General features: G+C 43.0%; 3 protein-coding genes across 8 annotated transcripts in view; 1 reads left to right on the top strand and 2 right to left on the bottom strand.

The window, feature by feature from the left end:
* Positions 1–84: 84 nt before the first annotated feature.
* On the bottom strand, positions 85–10,059 carry LOC128015298 (uncharacterized). 5 transcript variants are annotated; one of them, XM_052599014.1, is made up of 12 exons: positions 5,986–6,100; positions 5,279–5,326; positions 4,968–5,063; positions 4,782–4,871; positions 4,498–4,584; positions 2,523–2,612; positions 2,240–2,335; positions 2,054–2,143; positions 1,857–1,925; positions 1,684–1,720; positions 1,508–1,541; positions 86–1,373 (listed from the first exon to the last, which is right to left on the bottom strand). In XM_052599014.1, exons 1-12 carry the CDS (start codon positions 6,010–6,012, stop codon positions 641–643), a joined length of 1,497 nt encoding a protein of 498 aa, XP_052454974.1. In that variant the 5' UTR covers positions 6,013–6,100; the 3' UTR covers positions 86–640. The 5 variants fall into 5 exon arrangements, 4 of the variants coding, with proteins under 4 accessions (XP_052454975.1, XP_052454974.1, XP_052454972.1 ...); XM_052599012.1 differs by having other exon boundaries at positions 87–1,373; positions 4,498–4,593; XM_052599013.1 differs by having other exon boundaries at positions 87–1,373; positions 1,684–1,717; positions 4,498–4,593.
* A 131-nt stretch (positions 10,060–10,190) lies between these two features.
* rps19bp1 (ribosomal protein S19 binding protein 1) lies at positions 10,191–11,622 on the bottom strand. Its single transcript, XM_052599025.1, has 4 exons — positions 11,388–11,622; positions 11,112–11,282; positions 10,718–10,815; positions 10,191–10,642 (listed from the first exon to the last, which is right to left on the bottom strand). The coding sequence occupies exons 1-4, from the start codon at positions 11,434–11,436 to the stop codon at positions 10,511–10,513; spliced, it is 450 nt and encodes a 149-aa protein (XP_052454985.1). The 5' UTR covers positions 11,437–11,622; the 3' UTR covers positions 10,191–10,510.
* Positions 11,623–11,961: 339 nt separating this feature from the next.
* The window catches only part of LOC128015297 (interleukin-2 receptor subunit beta), a 31,780-nt gene continuing 18,251 nt past the window's right edge, over positions 11,962–25,490 (top strand). The window contains exon 1 of one of the 2 annotated variants that reach the window (XM_052599011.1): positions 11,962–12,106. The gene's annotated coding sequence lies outside the window, so the exon portion shown is untranslated. The remainder of the gene's footprint in view (positions 12,107–25,490) is intronic. The other variant, XM_052599010.1, reaches the window with a different exon arrangement.

Below are 25,490 nucleotides of genomic sequence, written 5' to 3'. Positions count from 1 at the left end.
TGCTGATTGGCCTCTGCGGCTCTCAATACCTTCCAAATAAATAGTACCTAAATATTTACGTTCGCACGTTATGTAAATCATGCGCTCGGAGATCACACAGGAAACAAAAGCGTCGAAATTACATGAATAGTTTAGATAGTCCGAATAAATAACATTTAACGAGCCTTATATTTTCATATCTTATTAGCAAGAGATGCTAAGTTAAAGTAATCTCTACTCTTTCGATATGAATTATTAACGGAGACAGAATGGACTGTGCTTAATACACAAGTGATAGTAATTCAATCAGGCAGCAATCTCCGAATCTCCGAAAATCTTTTTATTATTATTATTTTGACACTTTTGCAAAGATACAACACAAGAGCTCATCCCTACGCAAGAGTAAAACAGAGTTATAAGAAACGGTGACCTCTAGTGAACATTAATGAAGTGACACTCATTTAGTTTTCCTGCTTGTGTGATCTGACACATGAAATTCTCAAGATATTCTAGTGATTCAGTCTTAGGAGGATCTTTTTTTATTATTCTGAATACAGCAGAAGAACACATATCTACAGACAACAAACGAAGCAGCTATCCTTTCCTTCACTATATTCACACACACACACACACACACACACACACACACACACACTGCTCTTCATATCTCTTCCAAGAGCAGTTTCTCTCTCATGTTCATCAGCTCTGTAAGGCCGGTCTGAATCTGTTCGGCCACCTCAAGGATCTGCTGAGCAAATCTGCTCTTTGACTCTTTCTTGAGCTTCTCTGAATCTTGTCCGGTGAAGTACAGATCCATGCCGACGGCGAAGCCATGGATCACGCCTGAGGATCGGCTCATCACGCTCAGGGCCGTCGACGCTCCGCCTGCGATGCCCACGAGACGCACAATCTTTGCCGATTTCACATTGACGCGTTCCAGCGTCAGCAGGTCATATTCTTGGAGCTTTCCCATCTCTGTGCTGATGTTATCCAAGTAACCTTCAACCTCCTCCATCTCACTTTGGCACTCCTTTAGGATGGTTTCCACCTTCTTCCTGACCTGATCTTTTCTGACCTTATTGGTGATGGCGGCCGAAGCCCCCGTGACCCCTCCAGCAGCCGCGACCCCGACCCCGACCACCGTGATGGCCAGAGACGCTCCCAGGGTCACAGGGGACAGGAGGATCCCGGCCACGGCCGCCGCGCCGCCCACCGCTCCTGTGGCTCCTCCGGTGATGCCAGCGATCTTCACCCCTTTGTGTGTCTTATCCACAGCATTAGCCACTTCCTGCAGCTCAGTAATCTGTCTTTCTAGAGCGCTTGCACAACTGGGCAGATGAGAAACAAAGACCTGAAGAGTGTTTGTGAAGCTTTCACCAGTGTGCATGAAGGACCTGCAGAGACACAAGACCAATGAAGCATGTTCTCTTTCGCTCTTACAACAGATGGATGAATCAATATATATATTAGAGATGAAGAATGTGTATATTTATATATTTATACACAGATTCCTGTGGCTTCACGTTACCTGAAGTCTGAATCTGAAACTATTGTAGATTCTCCTGACAGAAACAAAAACAATTCTGTTTCAATGTCTTAGAAAGTGTGGGAAAGTATGTCACCTTTAAAGGTTGCAAACTCTGCTTCTGGTGACAGATACACTGGCACTGGATTATAAATAAAGATTACAAGATTATCTCTTACTCGAAGTGTTTCCCATCCGAACGCTTTCCTTTACCTGCTGGAAAGAGAGCAAAGCTTCATTCTGTATTATTCTGACACTTCAGTCACACTTTAAACACCAAATCAAGTGTCGTTTATTATTATAAAACATTTAAAATAAGATGCACTTTAATAATGTCTGAGGGAGTTTATACCTGTGGCTCGCTGTTTTGAAGTCGTTTACTAAGTTGATCCTCCAGAGCTGCTTTAAAAGTGACCTTCTTCTGCATTTTGAGGAAACACACAATGCTAGGATGAAGTGTCAAGATCCAACACATCAAAATATCAGTATGTGTTTATGAACAGGCATTATTGGTTGTGTGCTTTAGATCAGGTTTGAATGAAAACCTACCTCAGAACAGCATGGAATGCTTTTACTTCTGGGTTTAGTCTTCGGATGTGGAAGCGGAGGAACCACGCATTTCTCAAACTCATTCACTCTCTTCAGTGACATGCAGAAAAACCAAGCAGATCCTTTCAGTGATGATGCACATGAAACTCAATAATATTCAGTTGGTCATATCTGAGGTGGCTTTACCGCGGTCACTGGCTGGTCTCCACTGGAGCACTCCAGTCCGGTCCGAATAAGTCCAGGGTCCAGCGGGTGGTGCTCTTCTTTCTCATTCCCCACTGACTGCAATCAGAACCATCAACATCTTCATCATTCAGTGCACTGAAAGACCGGTCTAACAGTCTGACCGGTTCCACTGCTCCTTCATCTGATCACTCATCACTAAATCTTTTACTTTCACAATCTTTGCGTGCTTAAAACTATCATCTTAATTTGTTTGGATTTAGATCATGTTTATATGAAATCCTACCTCAGAACAGGATGGAATGCTTCTGCTCCCGGGTTTGGTCTTCGGATGTGGAACCGGAGGAACCACACGTTTCTCAAACTCATTCACTCTCTTCAGTGACATGCAGAAAGACAAAGCAGATCCTTTCAGTGATGATGCACATGAAACTCAATAATAGGGTTAGGAATTGTTAGAAGTGTTCCAGGATCTTGACTTCAGCTGGAATGCCCCCAAAAACAGCTCGCCTTCACTCTTCACCTCTTCGAACACTTCTGAGAGACGGAGTTTTATTTTCAGCGGGTCACATCCTGCAGGTGTAGCGTGTGCCCAAATATTTTATCGCTGTGATATAGACCCACATACTTAAAAAAACTAAATTCCTCATCCTCTCTCAATCACTTATACGAACGTAGACTCCCTGCTTTTTCAAGGCGAGCTCTCGTTCAAGAAAATAAAACCTCTCATTATACAGCCTGGGCACCCATTCTGTGAATTTCGAGATGGGGTTTGGAAACAATTTGACGAGTCTACTCGCTGCAGTTCACTCGCAGACCGCCCCACTTCAGAGGCTTTGTTCAATGTTCTGTCACGGACAACAAAGCTATTGTTCTCCGGCAGGAGGTGCAAGCACTGCGTTCAAAAGGCACTGTGGAAATAGTGCTCCCAGTGAACAGCGAGTCAGGCTTTCTCAGCCACTGTTTCCCCATCCAAAAGAGAGATGGCAGGCACAGACCCAATCTTGATCTTAGACATCTTGAACAGCTTGCTTATGCGCTGGTCGTTCAAGATGATGACGGTCAAGAAATTTCTTGTGCATATTTGCCCCAAGGGACATGTCCCATGAGGGATTTAAAAAAGGCTGCTTGGCCTTATGGCTTCTGCCTCTGTAATTTCTGAAGGGCCCTCGGACTGTGCCGTGTTGGGACTTATCGTTGGTTCTAGGGGCCCTAAAAAGGCCCCCATTTGAGCTGCTCAGTTAGGCTGACTTGCAGCCCTTATCGCTTAAAATGGCCCATCTCCTTGCTTTGGCGTCGGTTAAGCATGTGGGTGACTTACAAGCACTATCAGTCAGCGCCTCGTGTGTTGAGTTTGGGTTTAATGACTGTAAGGTCATTTTGAAACTGAGACATGGTTATGTTCCTAAAGTGCTCTCTACTCCCTTCAGAGCGTAATTAATATCCCTATTGGTGCTCCCCGCTGCAAACATTGAGTGGGGACCAAATTATCTCTGTCCTATCAGGGCTCAGAGAGCCTATGTGTTTAGGCAGTCTGAACAACTATTTGTTCGCTTTGGAGGCCACCAGCAGACTCTGTCGTTTACCAAGCAAAGACTGTCTCGCTGGATTGTTAATGCAATAGCTCTGGCTTACGCATCAGAAGTACTAGAATGCCCTATTGGTGTGAGAGTCCACTCCACAAGGGGAATGGCATCCTCATGGTCGTGGTCCAGCAGCATATCTGTCAGTGAGATCTGTGCGGCCACTTTCACCAGATTCTATTACTTAGACACCCAACCTGCAGGCATGGATTCTATCTCTTTAATCCTCCCATGGGGGTAATGGTTTCTAATGCCCTCAGCTAAGCTTGGGGCGAGATAATGCCTAAGTTCCTTGGTGCCCTTATTAGTGCTCTAACACTGGGCTCGCAGAGCAACATGTAATTGTTGCTCATAGTAAATGATCGGATTCGTTCACATGCATGACCAGAGTGAATGTTCGAAAGGGAATGCTTCAGTTACTTAACCTCAGTTCCCTGAAATAAGGGAATGAGCGTTATGTCACTTGCCGCACTACTAGCTGCATGAATCGATGATCATTGCTTCAGTCGAATGATCTGATGAATAGCTCTACGGACTGACTTATATAGCAGCCAGGCCATCCCCTTTTGGCGGGCCGAAGTGCCATTGATGAATTAGATACGTTCCCAACTCTACTCAATAATATTCAGTTGGTAATAGAGGACCTGAGGTTATCTTTCATATCTGAGATGGCTTTACCACGGTCACTGGCTGTTCTCCACCGAAGCACTCCAGTCCGGTCTGAATAAGTCCAGGGTCCAGTGGGTGGCACTCTTCTTTCTCATTCTCCACCGACTGCAACCAGAACCATCAACATCTTCTTCATTCAGTGCACTGAAAGACCGATCTAACAGTCTGACCGGTTCCACTGCTCCTTCATCTGATCACTCATCACTAAATCTTTTACTTTCAAAGTCATTCACTTGCTTAAAACTATCATCTTAATCTGTTTGGATTTAGATTATGTTCATATGAAAACCTACCTCAGAACAGCATGGAATGCTTTTACTTCTGGGTTTAGTCCTCGGATGTGGAAGCGGAGGAACCATGCGTTTCTCAAACTCATTCACTCTCTTCAGTGACATGCAGAAAAACAAAGCAGATCCTTTCAGTGATGATGCACATGAAACTCAATAATATTCAGTTGGTCATATCTGAGGTGGCTTTACCGCGGTCACTGGCTGGTCTCCACTGGAGCACTCCAGTCCGGTCTGAATAAGTCCAGGGTCCAGTGGGTGGTGCTCTTCTTTCTCATTCCCCACTGACTGCAACCAGAACCATCAACATCTTCATCATTCAGTGCACTGAAAGACCGGTCTAACAGTCTGACCGGTTCCACTGCTCCTTCATCTGATCACTCATCACCAAATCTTTTACTTTCACAATCTTTGCGTGCTTAAAACTATCATCTTAATCTGATTGGCTTGACCAATTCTTAAATATGCTGATAATCGATGAAGATTGATTTTGTTGTTCTCACCTTGCATGGCCCTGGAGCCAATCGAGGAGCAGGTTTAGGAGCAGAATGCTGAAGAACAGATCAGAAATCATTCAGAACGACAGCGCTGCATTCTGAACTTCAGGGTCTCGACAAACACACTGAGCCCAATGAACTAAAGCCCATCAGAATGAAACACTGGCGATAAGAAACTGTCTTTGTAGGTTGGATTCATCTGGGTTTAATTCTCTTTTAATTTTTAATCAGTATCTCAGTAAAAATATGACAAATATCAATTTGGCTTTAGTAAATAACCAAAGTGGTACAAAACTATACAGGTATTCGAGGGCAGGCTCTAAGATGGTTTAGATCCTACCTGTCCGATCACTACCATTTTGTTTATTTAAATGTGGAGTCATCTCATTTATCACCAGTTAAATATGGAATGCCACAAGGCTATGTCCTAGGTCCTCTTCTATTTTCAATATACATGTTGCCCCTTGGTAATATTATTAGAAAATACGGGATTAGTTTCCACTGTTATGCTGATGATACTCAGATATATATCTCAACGAGACTAAATGAAATACTGTAATATGAATACTGTAATAAACATATAACATGACATTAAAATATTATCATCACAGATCCGTCATATAAATTATCACTGCCAGTGGAAACACATGGAATTAAACTGTATGAAATACACAGAAATCTAGAATTATGTTTTAGGTTTTAGAATCACTTACGTCGTCCATTGTCTGCAGAGGTTTCATGTTCACAGCTGTGTGTCTGCAGAAGTGTGAGACAGATCTGCTCTAAAGCACTCAATCATCGATTAAAACACTTTCACTTACAACACAAAGAAGCATTTCCAAACATCATAGATCAGTTTATTTTGGCATTCATAGTTTACATGCTTTAGAAAACAAAGTAGTTTCATTAGTTAAACTTGAGGAACCAGTGAGGACTGGTTTAATAGCATGATTATTCACAAGTAGAGTTCACATGTAGCTTCCAGAATTCTTTATGTTTGTTTGCTACTATGAACTAGAAAAACAGCTCTTAAACACAAGCTTTTTATGGATACATGAATAACCTGTCTGCTGTACAAAAGGTTCTTTATAGTGGAACAATCTTGATCTTAGTGCTGCGTTCAACACCATAGATCATGACATACTCATAGATCGATTACAAAACTATACAGGTATTCAAGGGCAGGCTCTAAGATGGTTTAGATCCTACCTGTCCGATCGCTACCGTTTTGTTTATTTAAATGGGGAGTCATCTCATTTATCACCAGTAAAATATGGAGTGCCACAAGGATCCGTCCTAGGTCCCCTTCTATTTTCAATATACATGTTGCCCCTTGGTAATATTATTATAAAATACGGGATTAGTTTCCACTGTTATGCTGATGATACTCAGCTATATATCTCAACGAGACCAGATGAAACTTCTAAATTATCTAAGCTAAAAGAGTGTGTTATAAAGTTTGGATGACCAATACTTTTCTCCTATTAAATTCGGATAAGACAGAGATATTACTTATTGGACCAAAAGGACAGTACACAGAATCTTGTAGATTACAATCTGCAACTAGACGGATGTACTGTTACTTTCTCTACAGTCAGAAATCTGGGTGTTATATTAGACAGCAACTTTTGAAAATCATATTTCCCATGTTACAAAAACTGCATTCTTCCATCTTAGAAACATTGCCAAGCTACGAAACATGTTGTCTGTTTCTGATGCAGAAAAGCTAGTTCATGCATTCATGACCATTTCAACAATAAAAGAGCAAAGCATTCAAGAGCATTTCCTTTTGTTGATTTTGATTGCTTCCATTGTCCTCATTTGTAAGTCGCTTTGGATAAAAACCCAAACACTTCTTGTGTGAAGAATATTTTAATAACATAAACAACAATTTACCACTAGAAAAATAACCTTTTGTGGAATGGAAAGATTAAAGATGTTAAAAGTCTTCATGGAAGCTTCAGAGCTCACAATGAACCTAAGTGAGGCCACAAACTTGTGAAATCAGAGGAGTTTCAGATGGAAACATGTGGTTTCGTGGGCTCTTTAGCACATGAACATGTTTTTGATGCGTATGAGCTGGTCAATGTTCTCTTTGAGTTTCAGAGCCACCTCTCGGATCTTAGCAGCAAACAGGCTCTCCGAGCCTTTCTTCAGCCTCTGTGTGTCGTCTTTAGTGAAGTATGAATCCAGATCTGCGGTGAAGGCCTGGACAGCGCGAGTGTTTTCGCTCAGAGCACCGATGATGTCGGAGTTTCCGAGCCGCTCCGCCAGCATCATCACGTCTGCGGCGTCAGTGTCGACCGTGGGCTCCAGCCTCCTCAGGTGCTCCATCCCTGTGATGATGAACTTCAGGCACTCCTCCACATCCTCCATCTGGCTCTGGTAGCTCCGGAGGATCTTTTCCACCTTCCTCCGGTTCTGAGTCTTTCTGACCTTCTTGCTGATGGCGGCTGAGGCTCCGGTGACGCCTCCGGCCGCTGCCACACCGACACCGATCCCGGCCATGGCCAGCGAGGCTCCGAAGGTCACAGGTACCAGAGCGATGCCTGCTACTACAGCTGCAGTTCCGATGGCCCCCGTGGTGCCACCTGTGATGCCTGCGATGCGTGTTTTCTTCAGCGTCTTGTCCAGTTCGTCTGCGATGCAGTTGAGCTGAGTGATGAAGTTCATCATATTGGTGCCACGGAGAAACAGAACCTGTTGGTAGAGCTGAACTCCGGAGCGGATCTGCTGAACCGTCGGAGCAAACCGTCTGGAGGAGAAGACAGATGGACCTGAAGTGGGTCACTTTCTACAGCAGAACAGACGGAAGTCTAGAGTAAAGTCTGCAGGTTACCTGCACTGATCATGATCCTCCTGCTGCTCCTGATCAAACACATGATCCCAACCTACAGGACAAACACATCCAGATCATGCAGACCCTGTTGCAGATCAGAACCACACAAAAAATCTTTGAGTTCCTACCTGGCAAAAGCCCACTTTTGACAAACAGATCGGCGTCTGACTCCTGCAGAGACAGAATCATCATCAAACCTGCTGTCAGCATCACTCATGTGAACCAGAGAGAGTACAGACACTTTACCATCAAACTGGAGCACGAGAAGCGCTTCCCCTTCCCTGCACAATCATCTCCAGCATCCTGAAGATTCACAAACAAATCATTAGTGTTTCAGTGAATAAACACAAAATACAGTGATAATACGTGATATTGTCTCCTGTAGAGCTGCTCAAAGCTGAAACTCTTGCACCGATGGCTGTGTTTATTCCTGTATGAAGAGCTTGAGAAATGAAGGAGGTGTTGTGAAGAGAGAGACCTGATGGTCCAGCAGCACGGAGATCTCCTCATACAGGTCCTGATCCGGGTCACTTCTGACCGCTTCTGAGGAAAAGGGACGGGGGGGGATCGGAGGTGACCGGATCTCTCTGTAATCCATGTATTCTGGAGGAACGTCACATGAACGTGTGCTTAGAAGGAGTTTGCCAGGTCTTTGGGGAACTGGCGGCCGTGGCGGCTTCACCTGAGACAAAATAATAATCAGCATCCAGAAGCAGTAATGAAAGCATCGCAGTGTGACTAATGAACCGTTATATGGATCTCTTTCTGGACTCATGTTTTACACAAAATTGGATTTAAATGCAAAAGAACTGTTTGATTTCCAAATGATAACTGGATGCCAGAGATGAGATCATGTGACGACGGTGTAGTGATCATTGCATTCCTTCCACATCGTAAGTGTTTTTAACCAGCAGTGCACAGAACACAGTAAAGAGTGAAGTACACTACAGTCCAAAGCTATTTCCATGCTTTTATTCATCAAGCATGCATAAAATTGATCAAAAGTGACAGAAAAATACATTTATCATGTCACAAAAGATTTATATTTCAAATAAATGCATCACTAAAAAAAAAAAAATTATATATATATATATATATATATATATATATATATATATATATATACATATACATATATATATATATACACATATATACATATATATATATATATATATATACATATATACATACATTCATGTAGTGCAGCACAACTGGACAATAATAATCAGAAGTGTTTCTTGAGCAGTAAATCATCATATTATTCTGATTTCTGAAGATCATGTGACACTGAAGAATGGAGGAATGATGCTGAAAATACAGCGTTGCATCACAGAAATAAATTACATTTTAACACAGATTCACACAGAAAACAGATTATTTACATTAGAATAATATTTTAAAATTTTTACTGTGTTTTTGTTCAAATTAACGCCGTCTTCGTGAGCAGGAGAGACTTCTTTCAGAGACTTCCTCGACCCAGACAGGTGAGTGTAACAGAGATCTGCTGAAGCGCTGGAGGCAGTGTTTTCTCTGTCGGGCAGCACTTGCTCATACAGAGGGACGCAGTGGTGGTCAGTCTCAGCTGATGTGCTGGACAGAGGTGAATGACCATCAGGACGGAGCATGATCCTCCTGTCACACAAACACAAACCATCACTCAACACTAAACACAACAATATCAATGCAGCTCTACATGCACAGTGACTCTTTTATTAGAGTTAATGACACATTAAAACAATAACTTACAGTCAGACCGTGATACTTCTCTACTTCTTAGCATGAAGGTTCCCCATCAAATGAGGGAATAACCCTGAATGTGGTTTCAGACCTCTCTCTGAGATACAGACAGACTCGTCCATCCAGACGCTCCACATTCTTCAACCCTTCAGGACGTGTGTAGGAGAGATTAGCACTCCAAGAGAGTTTAGTATTGTGAATAATGTGTAGCCAAACAGTTGACCGCACCCATTGACATCCATAGAATAGAAAAAAACACTGAAGTCAATGGCTACCGTTAACTCATTCTTTAGAAAACATTCTTTTGTGTCCAAGAGCTGAAAGAAACTCTAACAAGTCTAGTGAAAAAATGATGACAGTTTTCATTTTCAGGCCAAATATACCTTTATTTCAATACATCCTTGTGACATTAGAATAAAAAATAAAAAAAATCAGAAAAAGAAAAGGTTGTTTGTTTTAATATATGGGTTTCGTTTCTGAAGTCCGTCGACAGTTTTACAGCAGCAGAATTACACAGGTCTCCACTTACTAATTCTGTTTTTCTAAATTCTTTAAACAAGTTCATAAATCATTCACTGTCATCAGTCAAACATGATTTTTGCAGCAGAGCTGGAGTCAGAGATCGTTCCAGATCATGCAGGCACGGGTTCACACAGACGTTAGAGTTTTGAGAAATATTCCTTCTGGAACTTCTGGAAGTCCTTCTCAGTGAAGACGGATTGTTCCTCGGGTGTAGATGCGGGCGGATCGGGCCGATCACAGGCACGACGCCCCGAGTGCTGCTGGACGATCTGGAGAGAACACAACACAGATCACAGATCATCATCACTGAGAGAGAGAACCTGCAGTTCTGAAGGAGAGCTGACCTTTCTCGTGTCTCTGTTCTTTGTTTTATGATCAGCGGCCAGGAAATACTCCACATTTGACTTCAGCTGACTCTTCTTCTGCTTCTTTCTGTATTCGTCTGAGGAAAACAAAACATGAGAAACTGAAGCAGAACCGGTCACAACCCTAACGCTTCGGAGATCAGTGGTGAATGAGCAGGTTTGAGGAGTTTTTATGAAGTCGGAGCAGATTTTAAGTAGGTTTGTGCAGGTTTAAAGTACATTTGAGCAGGTTTTAAGTAGGTTTACGACGGTTTGGGGAGTTTAAGAGCAGATTTGAGGAGTTTTTACTAAGTCTGATCAGGTCTCAAGTAGGTTTAAGCTGGTTTGATGAGTTTAGAGGAAGTCTGAGCAGGTTTGAGGAGGTCAGACTCACCCAGCGCAGACCGGATGTGCTTGTCTTTGACCGTGTTTGTGCTCCGCGCGGATCCTCCGGGTCGCTGCAGCCGCCGGATCCGCCTCTGAACGCCCTGTTTATCGCTGCTGATCTGCTCCATCAGCGCGGACTTACGACAGCTGCTCTTCTTCTGCTTGCGCTTCACTCCATCTACAGACACGAGCACATAACATCACTCTTTACAGATATCAGTTTGCCTACATAACGTTACCCAAACAAATACAGACGCTCCGGCCAAAGCGATGAACTAATTACCTTTCTCGCTGAATAAATCAAGTCCTCTTCGAATCACGGATGCTGACATGATCAAAGTGATGAACGAGGCAAAAATAAATGTAGATAAATATAAAGTAGAAGGACGCGTTCAGTGTTTACGTGCCATGTGAATTCAGCGAGTGCGTCACAATAGAGGCTCGGGCAGAAACACGAGCAGCAGCAGCGAAGTTCCGCCGGATTCAGCACCAGCGCATGAGATGACACTGAGACGGTTCTGTGAATAGTAGTTGATTTATTGGCCTTTTAAACAGTCTGTTGAGTATGGTTCAATCTTTCTTTCTTTCTTTTTTTTCATTATATCTTTCTTTCTTTTTTCTTTCTTTTTCATTGTGATTATTATTTGAAGCTTTTAAAATGCTCCAGATCTCAGTTTTCTAACCTTTAACATATTTTCCTCAGTGTTGCGACCTTTACATGTGTTGACCTCTGCTCTGATATAGAATGAAAGGTCACACATCACATGAACATCTGAGTAACAACTTCTGTTTTTAGCTCATCTAGGGATTTTTGGCACTTCTGTGTCGAAAGTTTGGACAAAGGGCAAGCACACACTGGTCAGAAAGTGACTGATCTTAAAAACGAAAGAAATGTTGAACATTCATCAGTGTACTGCTGCAGAATCACCGCATCCTTATTTCTCACAACTAAACCTTATTTGATTGTTGAGATTTCGGAGACTGAAAACACATCTGGAGTCTGTAAGTTAAATGCTTTTTCTTTTAATGAACAGTTAATTTAGAGTAACGCAGCATCCTTAACACACGAAGAAATCCATGATTAGTTATTCATTTGCATATATTCATAAGCGGACAAATACAGTAAATAAAATGTATTTATATTGTTCATTTTTAAAATGCAAAAACAAAACAATCGCTTATATTCCACTTTTAAAATGCATTCAACAGTATTTGCAGATTTCGATGCTAATTGTGGTATAAATTGAATATTTTATCGGATGAATTATTTATCTGATGTGTTCGTCTTCAGTAATTCAGCTCTCTGATGTTGAAATGTTACTTCAAATACATATTTATATCATACTTTGTTGTCACAATGGAACTATGAGACTAAGGAGGTCTGTGTGTATGTTAAGAACACAAAGATTGTTTGAGATGTAAGAGTTCGTGTGTTGTAGAACACTTGCGCTGACAGATGTTCAGAATCACGCGCAGCACGAGTCATCAGCAGCAGGGGGCGCCAGACACACGACCACAGCTTCACGATCACTGCCTGTGTCGGATGTGACGTATATGAGAGCTCGGAATCACTGCTGGGGGTTTCTGAGGGCTAGGATTGTTCCTGATATTAGAGTTCAGGAGCTCATAGTGTTACCAGAGAAGCGCTTCAATGGTTTTCGGTTGCACTTCTTTAACAAACGGCACTTAGAAAACAAGTCCATCAAAATACATTCAACTTTTTCTCTCTTTTTTTTCCCGTCTTACAATATAAAATGATTGTAATTATAATTACTGAAACTTACCGTGACGTGTTAATAGTTTTGAAAAGGAAACGGAATGTTACACGTGTTGACTATGACATGAAACTTGAATGAATATTGAGCTGACGTCACTGACTGTTAATTATGACATGCTTTCATGTCTGTGATCGACATTTTAAGGAAGAAAATCGGGGTTTTTTTTAGAGAGAAACGAGAAACAAACCGCAGTGAAGATTTAATTCTCTTCAAACAAAAATAGAAAGAGAGAGAATGAAAAAGGAAACCCTTAATCTCAAAACCTCGCGTGGATCAGTGAACTGATCTTTCTCTTGTGGTGAGAAGAAGCAGCAGATCTGATCAGAAGAACACTCAGGAGACAAGATTGAGCAGAAGTGTGTGTGTGTGTGATTGTGATTGTGTGTGTGTGTGTGTGTGTGTGTGTGTGTGTGTGTGTGAGTGAGTGTGTGTGTGTGCTCTTGTTTTTGTGACATATCAGGACACAACTCTGTATAATGACATGGGTATGCAAAGAAAGAGGGTTCTGGCCGCAAAGAAATACAGAGCTGAGTATCATCAGCATAACAGTGAAAGCTAACACCATGTTTACTGATGATATCTCCCAAGGGTTACATATAAAGCGTGAAGAGTAGCGGCCCTAGTACTGAGCCTTGAGGCACTTTGTGCAGCAATAACAACATACAGCTGAACTGGGCACATACTGGCAGAGAGCAGGTGAATATCAGTCAGGGCAGATAATGGATCTAAATGTGTACACTAAGAGGTTGTAATGCACTACAACGAGAGGTTGAACAGCCGGACGTGCAGGTATGAAATCCTCCAATACTTTCAAGCACAACAGCGCGATTACTGGGTTAACCTTCGCCTTCAAGGGAAACTTGCATGCCTGCAGAGCGCGGATCATACAGTCTCACACTCTGCGTTACTAAATTCAACCATCAACAAAGATATCTTAAAATTTGTTATTAAAGCTCGGCTGCAAACTCTCTCGACCAAATACAACCTCTCTTTGTGGTTCACAAAACACCACGAACCATTCTGTGTACTACACAGCGATAAGATAATGGAATCCACAGCGCACATACTGAACGGATGCCCCGCGTTTAAAGGACTTTACATCACGCTTCATGATCGCATCGTAAACATAACAGCTCAAGAACTGCGCAAAGTACCTGGACAAAGTGCAATACATACAAACAAAACTGTTCAAACTAGCTGGTTATTAAACTTGAATGATAATAATATAAGTTCCCTTAGAAGTGTTCTCAGGGAAAACCCAAAGACTCCAGACATTGTAGTCATCATTGAACTTTCTAAGAACATTCTGATTCTGGAAGTGGGCTGTTGTTTTGATCTTTACATGGATTTGTGCTTTTCTGAGAAAATGTTAAAGTATCAGTCATTAACAAATGCTTTGGCAGTGTGCGGTTACAGCATCAAACTGATTATTCTTATTTTTGGTAGCTTGGGACATGTGCACAGATTATGTGTCAGAGGCTTGCAGATTGCTGGACTGAGTAAAAAGACCTCTAAGCAAACAGCCAGATATTGTTCTGTGTCAGCAATCATAGGCAGTCGGCATGTTTGGAGAAGACGATGTCACCTTTATCCATAGCCTACTTTTATGAATGTGATTGCAACTTGCATTGTCTTTATTGTCAGGTGAAACATAATAAGCTCTTTGTGAATATTTGGATGCTGTTGTTTTAATTAGTATTTGTCATTCCAAATAAAATAATCAAATGTGTGTGTGATTGTGAGTGTGAGTGTGTGTGTGTGTGTGTGTGTGTGAATGTGTGTTTGTGTGTGTGTGAGTGTGTGTGTGCGTGTGTGTGTGTGTGTGTGAGTGTGTGTGAGTGTGTGTGTGCTCTTGTTTTTGTGACATATCAGGACACAACTCTGTATAATGACATGGGTATGCAAAGAAAGAGGGTTCTGGCCGCAAAGAAATATAGAGCTGAGTATCATCAGCATAACAGTGAAAGCTAACACCATGTTTCCTGATGATATCTCCCAAGGGTAACATATAAAGCGTGAAGAGTAGCGGCCCTAGTACTGAGCCTTGAGGTACTCCATACTGCACTTGTGATCGATATGATACATCTTCATTCACTGCTACGAACTGATGGCGGTCATATAAGTACGATTTAAACTTAATGCACTTTCAATAATGCCAACAAAGTGTTCAAGTCTATGCAAAAGAATGCTGTGGTCAATTGTGTCAAACACAGCACTAAGATCCAATAAAACTAATAGAGAGATACACCCACGATCAGATGATAAGAGCAGATCATTTGTAACTCTAAGGAGAGCAGTCTCAGTACTATGATACGGTCTAAATCCTGACTGGAAATCCTCACATATACCATTTTTACCAAGGAATATAATTGTGAGGATACCACCTTTTCTAGTATCTTGGACAGAAAAGGGAGATTCGAGATTGGTCTATAATTAACTAATTCTTTGGGGTCAAGTTGTTGTTTTTTGATGAGAGGCTTAATAACAGCCAGTTTGAAGGTTTTGGGGACATATCCTATTGACAATGAGGAATTAATAATAGTCAGAAGAGGATCTGTGAATTCTGGAAGTGTATCTGGTTCAAAGTGTAGCTGTTCAAGTGTATCTGGTGGGGAAGTCGTGGCCTAGTGGTTAGAGCAGGGGTGTCAAACACACGGCCCACTGAGGTGTCCAATCCGGCCCGCAGGAGGATTTCAACAATAATATAAATAATAAATTAAACATCAGTTTGAAAATTAAATAAAGTGTGTTCGCTACAACATTTTATTTGGAATTTATAGAGGAACAAATTACTAATTTATTTACGTTGATATTACGCCTCGGGAGTCTAGACAATTAACAAGCACATTTTAAAGCAGTGCCAGAATCTCAAGCAGCATGAAGATATGATGATAGATGCGTTGTAAATGATGCTTGTGTGGCAATTTTATTGTGATTGTAAACATGTCCAAAAGAAGACATTTGGCCTGGAGCGACGGCCAAGCTTTTTAAGGAGAAATGTAAAAAAGGGAAAATACTTAATAAGGAAATAAGGAAAGGAATAAGGAAAGACTTTTATATGACGATGCCATATCTGGGTAGAGGTTGAGGGTTGTTGGGTGCAGAAGAACCTGTTGTTGGTAGACCTAGAGTGTTAGTTTATGGTCCTCAATCACATGATACCCTACCAGACCAACCTATTGGGCCGACTGCTTCTGCTCCTATTAATGCAAATGATAATGTTGCACAGCAGTTACGTGAACTCATTGGAGAATTAGGCAGTCAAATAGGATGTCAAAGAACCCTCAATGTTTAGAGGAGATGGAATGGACAAATACACAGTAAAAGAATGGATTGAGTTAATGGAATTATATCTCCTCAAAGCAGATTGCTCTGACAAGGATCAGGTAGATGAGATACTGAGCCACCTGCTAGGCAGGGCCAAGAGTATTGTCATGGTCAGGCTCAAGTCAACCGTTAGCTGACTTTTAATGCGACACAACACAAAGTAAACGAGTGCCCTGTTGATTACTGGGTCAGATTAAATGCAGCTGCTGAGTTGGAAGAATCAGCCATTTGCAGAAACAAGGCGAAAAGATGAAAATCATGAGTTCTAAAATTGCAATGATGTTCATCAGAAACTATTCAGAACCAGACCTCTCTAGTATGTTTAGGTCTAAACCCATTAGTAAATGGTCAGTCACAGAAATCCAGGAGGCCATTGATGGACACCAGAGGGAAGTCCAGTCTAAACGACTGTCTGCTGTAACACATGATGCTAACACAGTCCAAGTCGCTGCAGCTAAAGTATCAACCATCCCCGACGATGTCACCAAGGAATATAGTATGACGACAGATGCACCTGTTTACGTCCCTGACACTCCTTTGAAGACTGCTGAACCGGCAACTTCAGAAGCTGGCAATTTGTTTTAAGTATTCTGGTAAGGGTTTTGGAGCGTACCAGTCAGAATGCTCCCATCTCACAGCCGAGAACAACTCAGTGACACAACTTTCCCCCATGCAGAGTCTGCGGTGATAGGAAACATTCCACCCATTCACATTGTATGAGAGAAAGGAGATGTTTGATGTGCTTGGAGATTGGGCATCAGCAGAAGCAATGTCACAAAGTCGTCAGCCCTTCTATTCCATCTGCTTCTGACCCGCATGCTCAGGGAAACTAACACACTCACATAAGGGAGCAGAGTGTCAAAACCTCAATCTGGAAGATGGTTTATTTGTTTATGATGAATGTTGCAAATCTGTCTCCAGTTACAGTATCGTCTTATTCCAGAACATCTCAAGGTTGGAAAAGGCTGATAGTCTGTTTTATACCTCAGTTCTGTTGAATGACAAATTCACAATCCAAGCTCTACAGGATAGCGGATCCATGGCGTGTACGATCAGTGGATAAACAGAGTGTGAACTTTTGAACATGGGGATGTTGGTGGTGTTAAAGTCAGACCAAAAGGAGTCTATCAGCTGAAGATGGATGTGTATGGCAAGTTAGTGAATGTGCCTACACTAGTTGTCCCGGGACAGAGAGACCAGTTAATTCTAGGAACTAATGTTATCAAGTTCATACTTACTCAACTCAAGCAAACCTCTGACTACTGGAATGTGATGAATCGTCCTCAGACATCTGGAAAACCTGAAATTGAGCAGTTTCTGAACATGTTGTCAGGCATTAACAGGTGGAAGGGTAGTGAAATCCCTGATGTTGTGGGAACTGCAAAACTAGACCAGTCCGTCACTCTGTCGCCCAAATAAGAACACCTTGTGTGGGGTAGCCTTCTGTCAAATACCCCAATTTCTATGGGAAGTGCTGTTGTGATTGAGCCATCCAAGGCGCAGTCCCACAAGAAAGGCATCATGGTGGGAAGAGTCAAAGCCTCTATGTCTGGTGATGGATTATGGAGCCAAAAGAGTCTCAATAAAGATAAATGCACACACTACATTCACATATGCACACACAGGATTCATAAATACACACACAGGATACACAAATGCACACACAAAATTTAAAAAGCACAGAAGATTCACAAATGCATACAAAATTCACAAATGCATACAAAATTCAGAAATGCACACAAAATTCAGAAATACACACATAATTCAGAAATGCAAACAACATTTACAAATGCACTCAAGATTCACAAATGCACAGGACAAGATTCAGAAATGTATTTCTGATGCACACACACATATATCTTGATTTACAAACTGCTTGTCTGTGAACTTAACCGCATTTGTGTGTGAATTTTGAGACTCCTCTGACTTGGATCAACACACAAATGCATGGAATGATCAGCAACCAATCAGATGTCTCCCTTCTTTTAGCCAATCACAAGAACGCACTCCACGTGGTTGTTTACTTATAAGCCAATCACATGAAAGGTTCACACAGCATATTTATGAAATTGTATGGAAATACAGATGTTTAGATTACAATTCAGGTTTATTTTTTTATTATTTTTTACAAAATATAAATTTTTAAATGTCTCAATACATATAGCCCAGACTGTGACTGCAGAAAAAAAGTTAACCATGGATTCATAAATTTGCAATAGGCAATTATTTCATTTTATTGAAATATTTTAATGAAAGTAAAAAAAAAAAAATTACACCTTTTTGAATATTTTAAGTATATCTAAATATTCTTTGGATGCAATATAGAAGTCACATTAATTACAATATTCGGTCCCTACATGAAGAGAGAGTCAGTGGTCCGCTGAGAGAGGAAAGTGACTCTCCGGCTGCACAAAGTGGGTGTCCGGCTGCGTGAGGAAAGGGAATCGTTCGCTCGAACTTCGCTGCGTGAGGAAAGGGAATCGTTCGCTCAACTTCGCTGGGTGAGGAAAGTGAATCGTTCGCTGAGGAAAGTGAGTCGCTCGCTGCATGACTCGTGAGGAAAGGGAGTCGTTCGCTGCGAGAGGAAAGTGACTCTCCGGCTGCGGAAAGTGGGTGTCCGGCTGCGTGAGGAAAGTGAATCGTTCGCTGATTGAGGAAAGTGAGTTGTTCGCTGAGGAAAGTGAGTCGTTTGCTGATTGGCTATAAGTAAACAATCGAAGTGATTGGCTCAAACAAGGGAGAAATCTGATTGGTTGCAGATCATTCCCTGTTTAAAAAAAGGCATTTGTGTGTTGAGCCAAGGCAGAGGAGTCTCAAAATTCACACACAAATGCAGTGAAGTTCACAGACCGCAAGCAGTTTGTAAATCAAGATATATGTGTGTGTGCATCAGAAATACATTTCTGAATCTTGTCCTGTGCATTTGTGAATCTTTAGTGCATTTGTAAATGTTGTTTGCATTTCTGAATTGTGTGTGCATTTCTGAATTTTGTAAGCATTTGTGAATCTTCTGTGCTTTTTACATTTTGTGTGTGCATTTGTGTATTTTGTGCGCATTTGTGTATCCTGTGTGTGTATTTATGAATTATGTGTGTGCATGTATGAATCCTATGTGTGCATTTGTGAATGTAGTGTGTGCATTTATCTTTATTGAGACTCTTTTGGCTCCATAATGGATGGGTCCCAGTCAGGATCATGAATCCCCTTGATAAAGCTAATACAATGAGAAGGAACACAAAAATAGCTGATGTCTTCCCTGTTGTTGGTGCTGAGGACCTCAATGTGTACCCGGATCCCAAAAACAATGAGACGGTGACTGTGAAGAGCCAGAGCATCATTGGAGGCACTGATGATATAATAAGCGAGTACACCATGAATCCATTTTCCAAACCGTGTTTTTAGCTTGTCCTGAATCACTAGGGTGCACCTATAATAAGTGTTTATATTCGGACTATTTTAGATTGCTTCAGGGATACCGTGGCGGAGTAACACAGTACCTTTGTGATTCTTCATAGACATAAACAGAGAGAAGTAGTTCCGGCTACAATGTTCTTCCGCAAGATGCAAGCAGTTCTGTTTATTAACCGCTAGAGCATCAAAAGTTCCCTACCGCAGCTTTAAGACAGCCCTGTTAGAATCTGTTGTACTGGCTCACCCCGATTTCAGCCTGCCATTCATTTTATGTACTGATGCATCTATGGATGGGGTAGGAGCTGTGCTGTCACTAATGTGGAAGTGTCGGCAATCCTTGATATTCATACAGAGTGGGAAGTAGGCACGAGGGATAGAGCGGTCCAGTGGCTCACTCAGGATACACACCAGCTGTTGTCTCCAGGTCATAGCCCCCTGCCGGTTTTAAACAGTGGGAGAAGTTCAAAATTCTTGATGGTATATTATACAGAGTGTGCAAGGGTGTCCTGACGTGATTGCATTTGCAATATGTTGTTCTTAGTTCGCTGGTGAAGCCACTTTAGACTTTATCCCTTGCGAGACAGAGGTTCTTCAGGTTCTTCTGGTTCTTCAGTATGTGAAATGTTGTGCTGTGTAATGAGCAAAACTCCAGAACCTGAAGGAAGAGCTCCTCTGTGTGTGTGTGTGTGTGTGTGTGTGTGTGTTTCAGACTGATGGAGGGGCTGATGAGTGTGTGTGTGTGTGTTTCAGACTGATTGAGGGGCTGATGAGTGTGTGTGTGTGTGTGTGTGTGTGTCTCAGACTGATGGAGGGGCTGATGATGGTGTGTGAGTGTGTGTGTGTGTGTTTGTGTGTTTGTGTCTCAGACTGATGGAGGGGCTGATGATGGTGTGTGTGTGTGTGTGTGTGTGTGTGTCTCAGATTGATAGACGGGCTGCTGATGGTGTGTGTGTGTGTTTGTGTCTCAGACTGATGGAGGGGCTGATGAGTGTGTGTGTGTGTGTGTGTGTGTGTGTGTGTTTCAGACTTATGGAGGGGCTGATGAGTGTGTGTGTGTGTGTGTGTGTGTGTGTGTTTCAGACTGATGGAGGGGCTGATGAGTGTGTGTGTGTGTGTGTGTGTCAGACTGATGGAGGGGGTGATGATGGTGTGTGTGTGTGTCAGTGTTGTAGTCGAGACCAGCTCATTCGAGTCCGAGTCGAGACCGAGACCAGAGAGATTGGGTCTGAGACAAGACCTAAAGAAATCTTCAAGAGTATGTCAAATGTTTGGTGGAAACAATAAAGGGTAAAAGTGCCACATAGTATGTGGTGTAAAGGTAATTTTATTAGTATTATGAAGTGTTACTTGTCAATATTAAGTGCTCATTTTCACATAACATCGTTGTACCACTATACACATCCATATAACCTTTCTAGTACACATAACATTACTGTACGACTCTATATTGTAATTCTACATAACACTTCTAGTACAAGTAACATTACTGTACCACTATACCTGTAAATGTTCAACTGTAACAGCTTTCACATAACTTTTAACCTTGAAGCTTAACTAATGACTGCTAATATCCTTACAATGTCTTGGATTATGTGCACTTTAGATGTTGTGAAGATTACAGATGGGCATAATTACTTTTTTTTTTTAAATAAGTGAGGAGACCATCCTGCTACCCAACCAAGCACGATGTGGTCTCATGATCAATCCACCCCAACTAAAAACTCTCTCTATTGGTGCAGAGGAAGCGGGGACTGACAAAAGTTACCATTTTATCACTTTCTGTAACAGCAACGGATAATCTAATGCTAATTTCCCTGGATGGTGCGTTTTAATGCAGGGTAAAATACACACTAGTCGAAGTTTTTTTTAGTTACGGACGGCATACACACAAGAGCCGAGTGACTGTCCAGGAAAATTTCATCCAAAAGTGTGTATGTGCCAGGGGAAGAAAGCTGGATCAAATGCCATATAAGTTCAATGCCTTCTGTCAGACATTTTTTTTTTGGGGGGGGGGGGGATGTTTAGTGTTGAGACAGTCAGTCTGTGTCTGTATTCAATATATAATTTAATTAAACAATATTTGTTTTTTTCTGTGACCATTTTGTCCTACTTTGTAAAAATAACACAGTTGAGAGAAATAATGTAGCAATGTGGCTTTCTGGAAAGCGGGATCACTACAGGCGGATGGCAGGAGGGTAACTTAAGGCCGGTGACACACTGGCTGCGTGGCGTCTCTGCTGCGTGCTAGAAGCGTGGTGGCTGCTTCGCGTTTTCTGTGTCTTTACACACCAGAAGCGTGTCTGACGACGCGGCGCTGGCACGCTGCTGTAGGTGACATAAAGGGAGGCTGCCGAAAAACCAGGCTCTTGTCTTCATGACAACAATATCAACTTTTTTTTTTTTTTTTTTTTTTACACACCTACTGATAAGAAACCGTCAACAGTATTGACGGCAAAATAGAGTATGTTTGACAGGTGCAATATTTGACAATCGATCATTATTAATTTATTTTTTAAATTACATTTATATCTGAATTTATGCCAACCTATAGACTTTCAAATATCAAAATATCATGAATTAATATGTATTTGTGTACAAAATGACATATAAACATATTTTCCTAGTATATTTTGCCTGGAAACGCTTCCAACATGCACGCGTGTCGCGTGAAAAATAGGCGTCGGTTCTATTTCTAGCATGCACGGGTTTTCCGCGCGTCTCACGCAGGCAGTCTGCAAGCTCTAGCCTGTTAACATGGGAGCCGAATTAAAAACAGACACGCCACGCAGCTGAGACGCTTGCGCCACGCATCCAGTGTTTTGCTGGCCTAACGTCTCACGTCAAAAGAAAATCACCAGTCATTGGATGTGTCAATCATACATCAATTTAAATAAACATTAACATACAGTAATAATAATGAAATATTTTGATTGGGACTCGAGTGGACTCGGTCATAAGTCCGATTCCTAATATGTTCGAGTCCGAGTCAATACCGAGTCAAAATGCACACGAGTCCATGACAAGACCGAGACCATCAAAATACGGTCTCGAGACCGAGTCCAAGACCGAGTCCGAGTCTCGAGTACTCAACACTGGTGTGTGTGTGTGTCTCAGACTGATGGAGGGGGTGATGATGGTGTGTGTGTGTGTGTGTGTCAGACTGATGGAGGGGGTGATGGTGTGTGTGTGTGTGTGTGTGTCTCAGACTGATGGAGGGGGTGATGATGGTGTGTGTGTGTGTGTGTGTCAGACTGATGGAGGGGGTGATGGTGTGTGTGTGTGTGTGTGTGTCTCAGACTGATGGAGGGGGTGATGATGGTGTGTGTGTGTGTGTGTGTCAGACTGATGGAGGGGGTGATGGTGTGTGTGTGTGTGTGTGTGTCTCAGACTGATGGAGGGGGTGATGATGGTGTGTGTGTGTGTGTGTCAGACTGATGGAGGGGGTGATGGTGTGTGTGTGTGTGTGTGTCTCAGACTGATGGAGGGGGTGATGATGGTGTGTGTGTGTGTGTGTGTGTGTGTGTGTGTCTCAGACTGATGGAGGGGGTGATGGTGTGTGTGTGTGTGTGTGTGTCAGACTGATGGAGGGGGTGATGATGGTGTGTGTGTGTCTCAGACTGATGGAGGGGGTGATGGTGTGTGTGTGTGTGTGTGTCAGACTGATGGAGGGGGTGATGATGGTGTGTGTGTGTGTGTGTCAGACTGATGGAGGGGGTGATGGTGTGTGTGTGTGTGTCTCAGACTGATGGAGGGGGTGATGATGGTGTGTGTGTGTGTGTGTCAGACTGATGGAGGGGGTGATGGTGTGTGTGTGTGTGTGTGTGTGTGTGTGTGTGTGTCTCAGACTGATGGAGGGGGTGATGATGGTGTGTGTGTGTGTGTGTGTCTCAGACTGATGGAGGGGGTGATGATGGTGTGTGTGTGTGTGTGTGTGTGTGTGTGTGTCTCAGACTGATGGAGGGGGTGATGGTGTGTGTGTGTGTGTGTGTGTCAGACTGATGGAGGGGGTGATGATGGTGTGTGTGTGTCTCAGACTGATGGAGGGGGTGATGGTGTGTGTGTGTGTGTGTGTCAGACTGATGGAGGGGGTGATGATGGTGTGTGTGTGTGTGTGTCAGACTGATGGAGGGGGTGATGGTGTGTGTGTGTGTGTCTCAGACTGATGGAGGGGGTGATGATGGTGTGTGTGTGTGTGTGTGTCAGACTGATGGAGGGGGTGATGGTGTGTGTGTGTGTGTGTGTCAGACTGATGGAGGGGGTGATGATGGTGTGTGTGTGTGTGTGTCAGACTGATGGAGGGGGTGATGGTGTGTGTGTGTGTGTCTCAGACTGATGGAGGGGGTGATGATGGTGTGTGTGTGTGTGTGTGTCAGACTGATGGAGGGGGTGATGATGGTGTGTGTGTGTGTGTGTGTCTCAGACTGATGGAGGGGGTGATGGTGTGTGTGTGTGTGTGTGTCTCAGACTGATGGAGGGGGTGATGATGGTGTGTGTGTGTGTGTGTGTGTCTCAGACTGATGGAGGGGGTGATGGTGTGTGTGTGTGTGTGTGTCAGACTGATGGAGGGGGTGATGGTGTGTGTGTGTGTGTGTGTGTCAGACTGATGGAGGGGGTGATGATGGTGTGTGTGTGTCTCAGACTGATGGAGGGGGTGATGGTGTGTGTGTGTGTGTGTGTCAGACTGATGGAGGGGGTGATGATGGTGTGTGTGTGTGTGTGTCAGACTGATGGAGGGGGTGATGGTGTGTGTGTGTGTGTGTGTCAGACTGATGGAGGGGGTGATGATGGTGTGTGTGTGTGTGTGTGTCAGACTGATGGAGGGGGTGATGGTGTGTGTGTGTGTGTCTCAGACTGATGGAGGGGGTGATGATGGTGTGTGTGTGTGTGTGTGTCAGACTGATGGAGGGGGTGATGATGGTGTGTGTGTGTGTGTGTCAGACTGATGGAGGGGGTGATGGTGTGTGTGTGTGTGTGTGTGTGTCTCAGACTGATGGAGGGGGTGATGGTGTGTGTGTGTGTGTCTCAGACTGATGGAGGGGGTGATGATGGTGTGTGTGTGTGTCAGACTGATGGAGGGGGTGATGGTGTGTGTGTGTGTGTGTGTCTCAGACTGATGGAGGGGGTGATGATGGTGTGTGTGTGTGTGTGTCAGACTGATGGAGGGGGTGATGGTGTGTGTGTGTGTGTGTGTCTCAGACTGATGGAGGGGGTGATGATGGTGTGTGTGTGTGTGTGTGTCAGACTGATGGAGGGGGTGATGGTGTGTGTGTGTGTGTGTGTCAGACTGATGGAGGGGGTGATGATGGTGTGTGTGTGTGTGTGTGTGTGTGTGTCAGACTGATGGAGGGGGTGATGGTGTGTGTGTGTGTGTGAGTCAGACTGATGGAGGGGGTGATGATGGTGTGTGTGTGTGTGTGTCAGACTGATGGAGGGGGTGATGATGGTGTGTGTGTGTGTGTGTGTCTCAGACTGATGGAGGGGGTGATGATGGTGTGTGTGTGTGTGTGTCAGACTGATGGAGGGGGTGATGATGGTGTGTGTGTGTGTGTGTCTCAGACTGATGGAGGGGGTGATGATGGTGTGTGATAAGATGATGGAAAAACAGCAAAGGACAGAGAGAAGGATGTGACATCAGAGGTGTGAGTGACAGCTATTTTTTTTCTTGGAAACACACTAATGTGCATGTGTGTGTCTGTGTGTGTGTCTGTGTGGTATAGATAGCCTATTATATGATTCTAAGAAGAAAAAAAACATAACAGATCTCTTGGTCAACCATTCTTGTCATCAGCTGTTTTGATAACTAGCTGATGTTGAGTGTGTGTGTGTGTGTGTGTGTGTGTGCGTGCGTGCGTGAGTGTGTGTGTGTGTGT

This window comes from Carassius gibelio, chromosome A6 (assembly GCF_023724105.1).
Source record: "Carassius gibelio isolate Cgi1373 ecotype wild population from Czech Republic chromosome A6, carGib1.2-hapl.c, whole genome shotgun sequence".
Taxonomy (NCBI): Eukaryota; Metazoa; Chordata; class Actinopteri; order Cypriniformes; family Cyprinidae; genus Carassius; species Carassius gibelio.
This window is presented reverse-complemented; position numbering and strand designations above follow the sequence as displayed.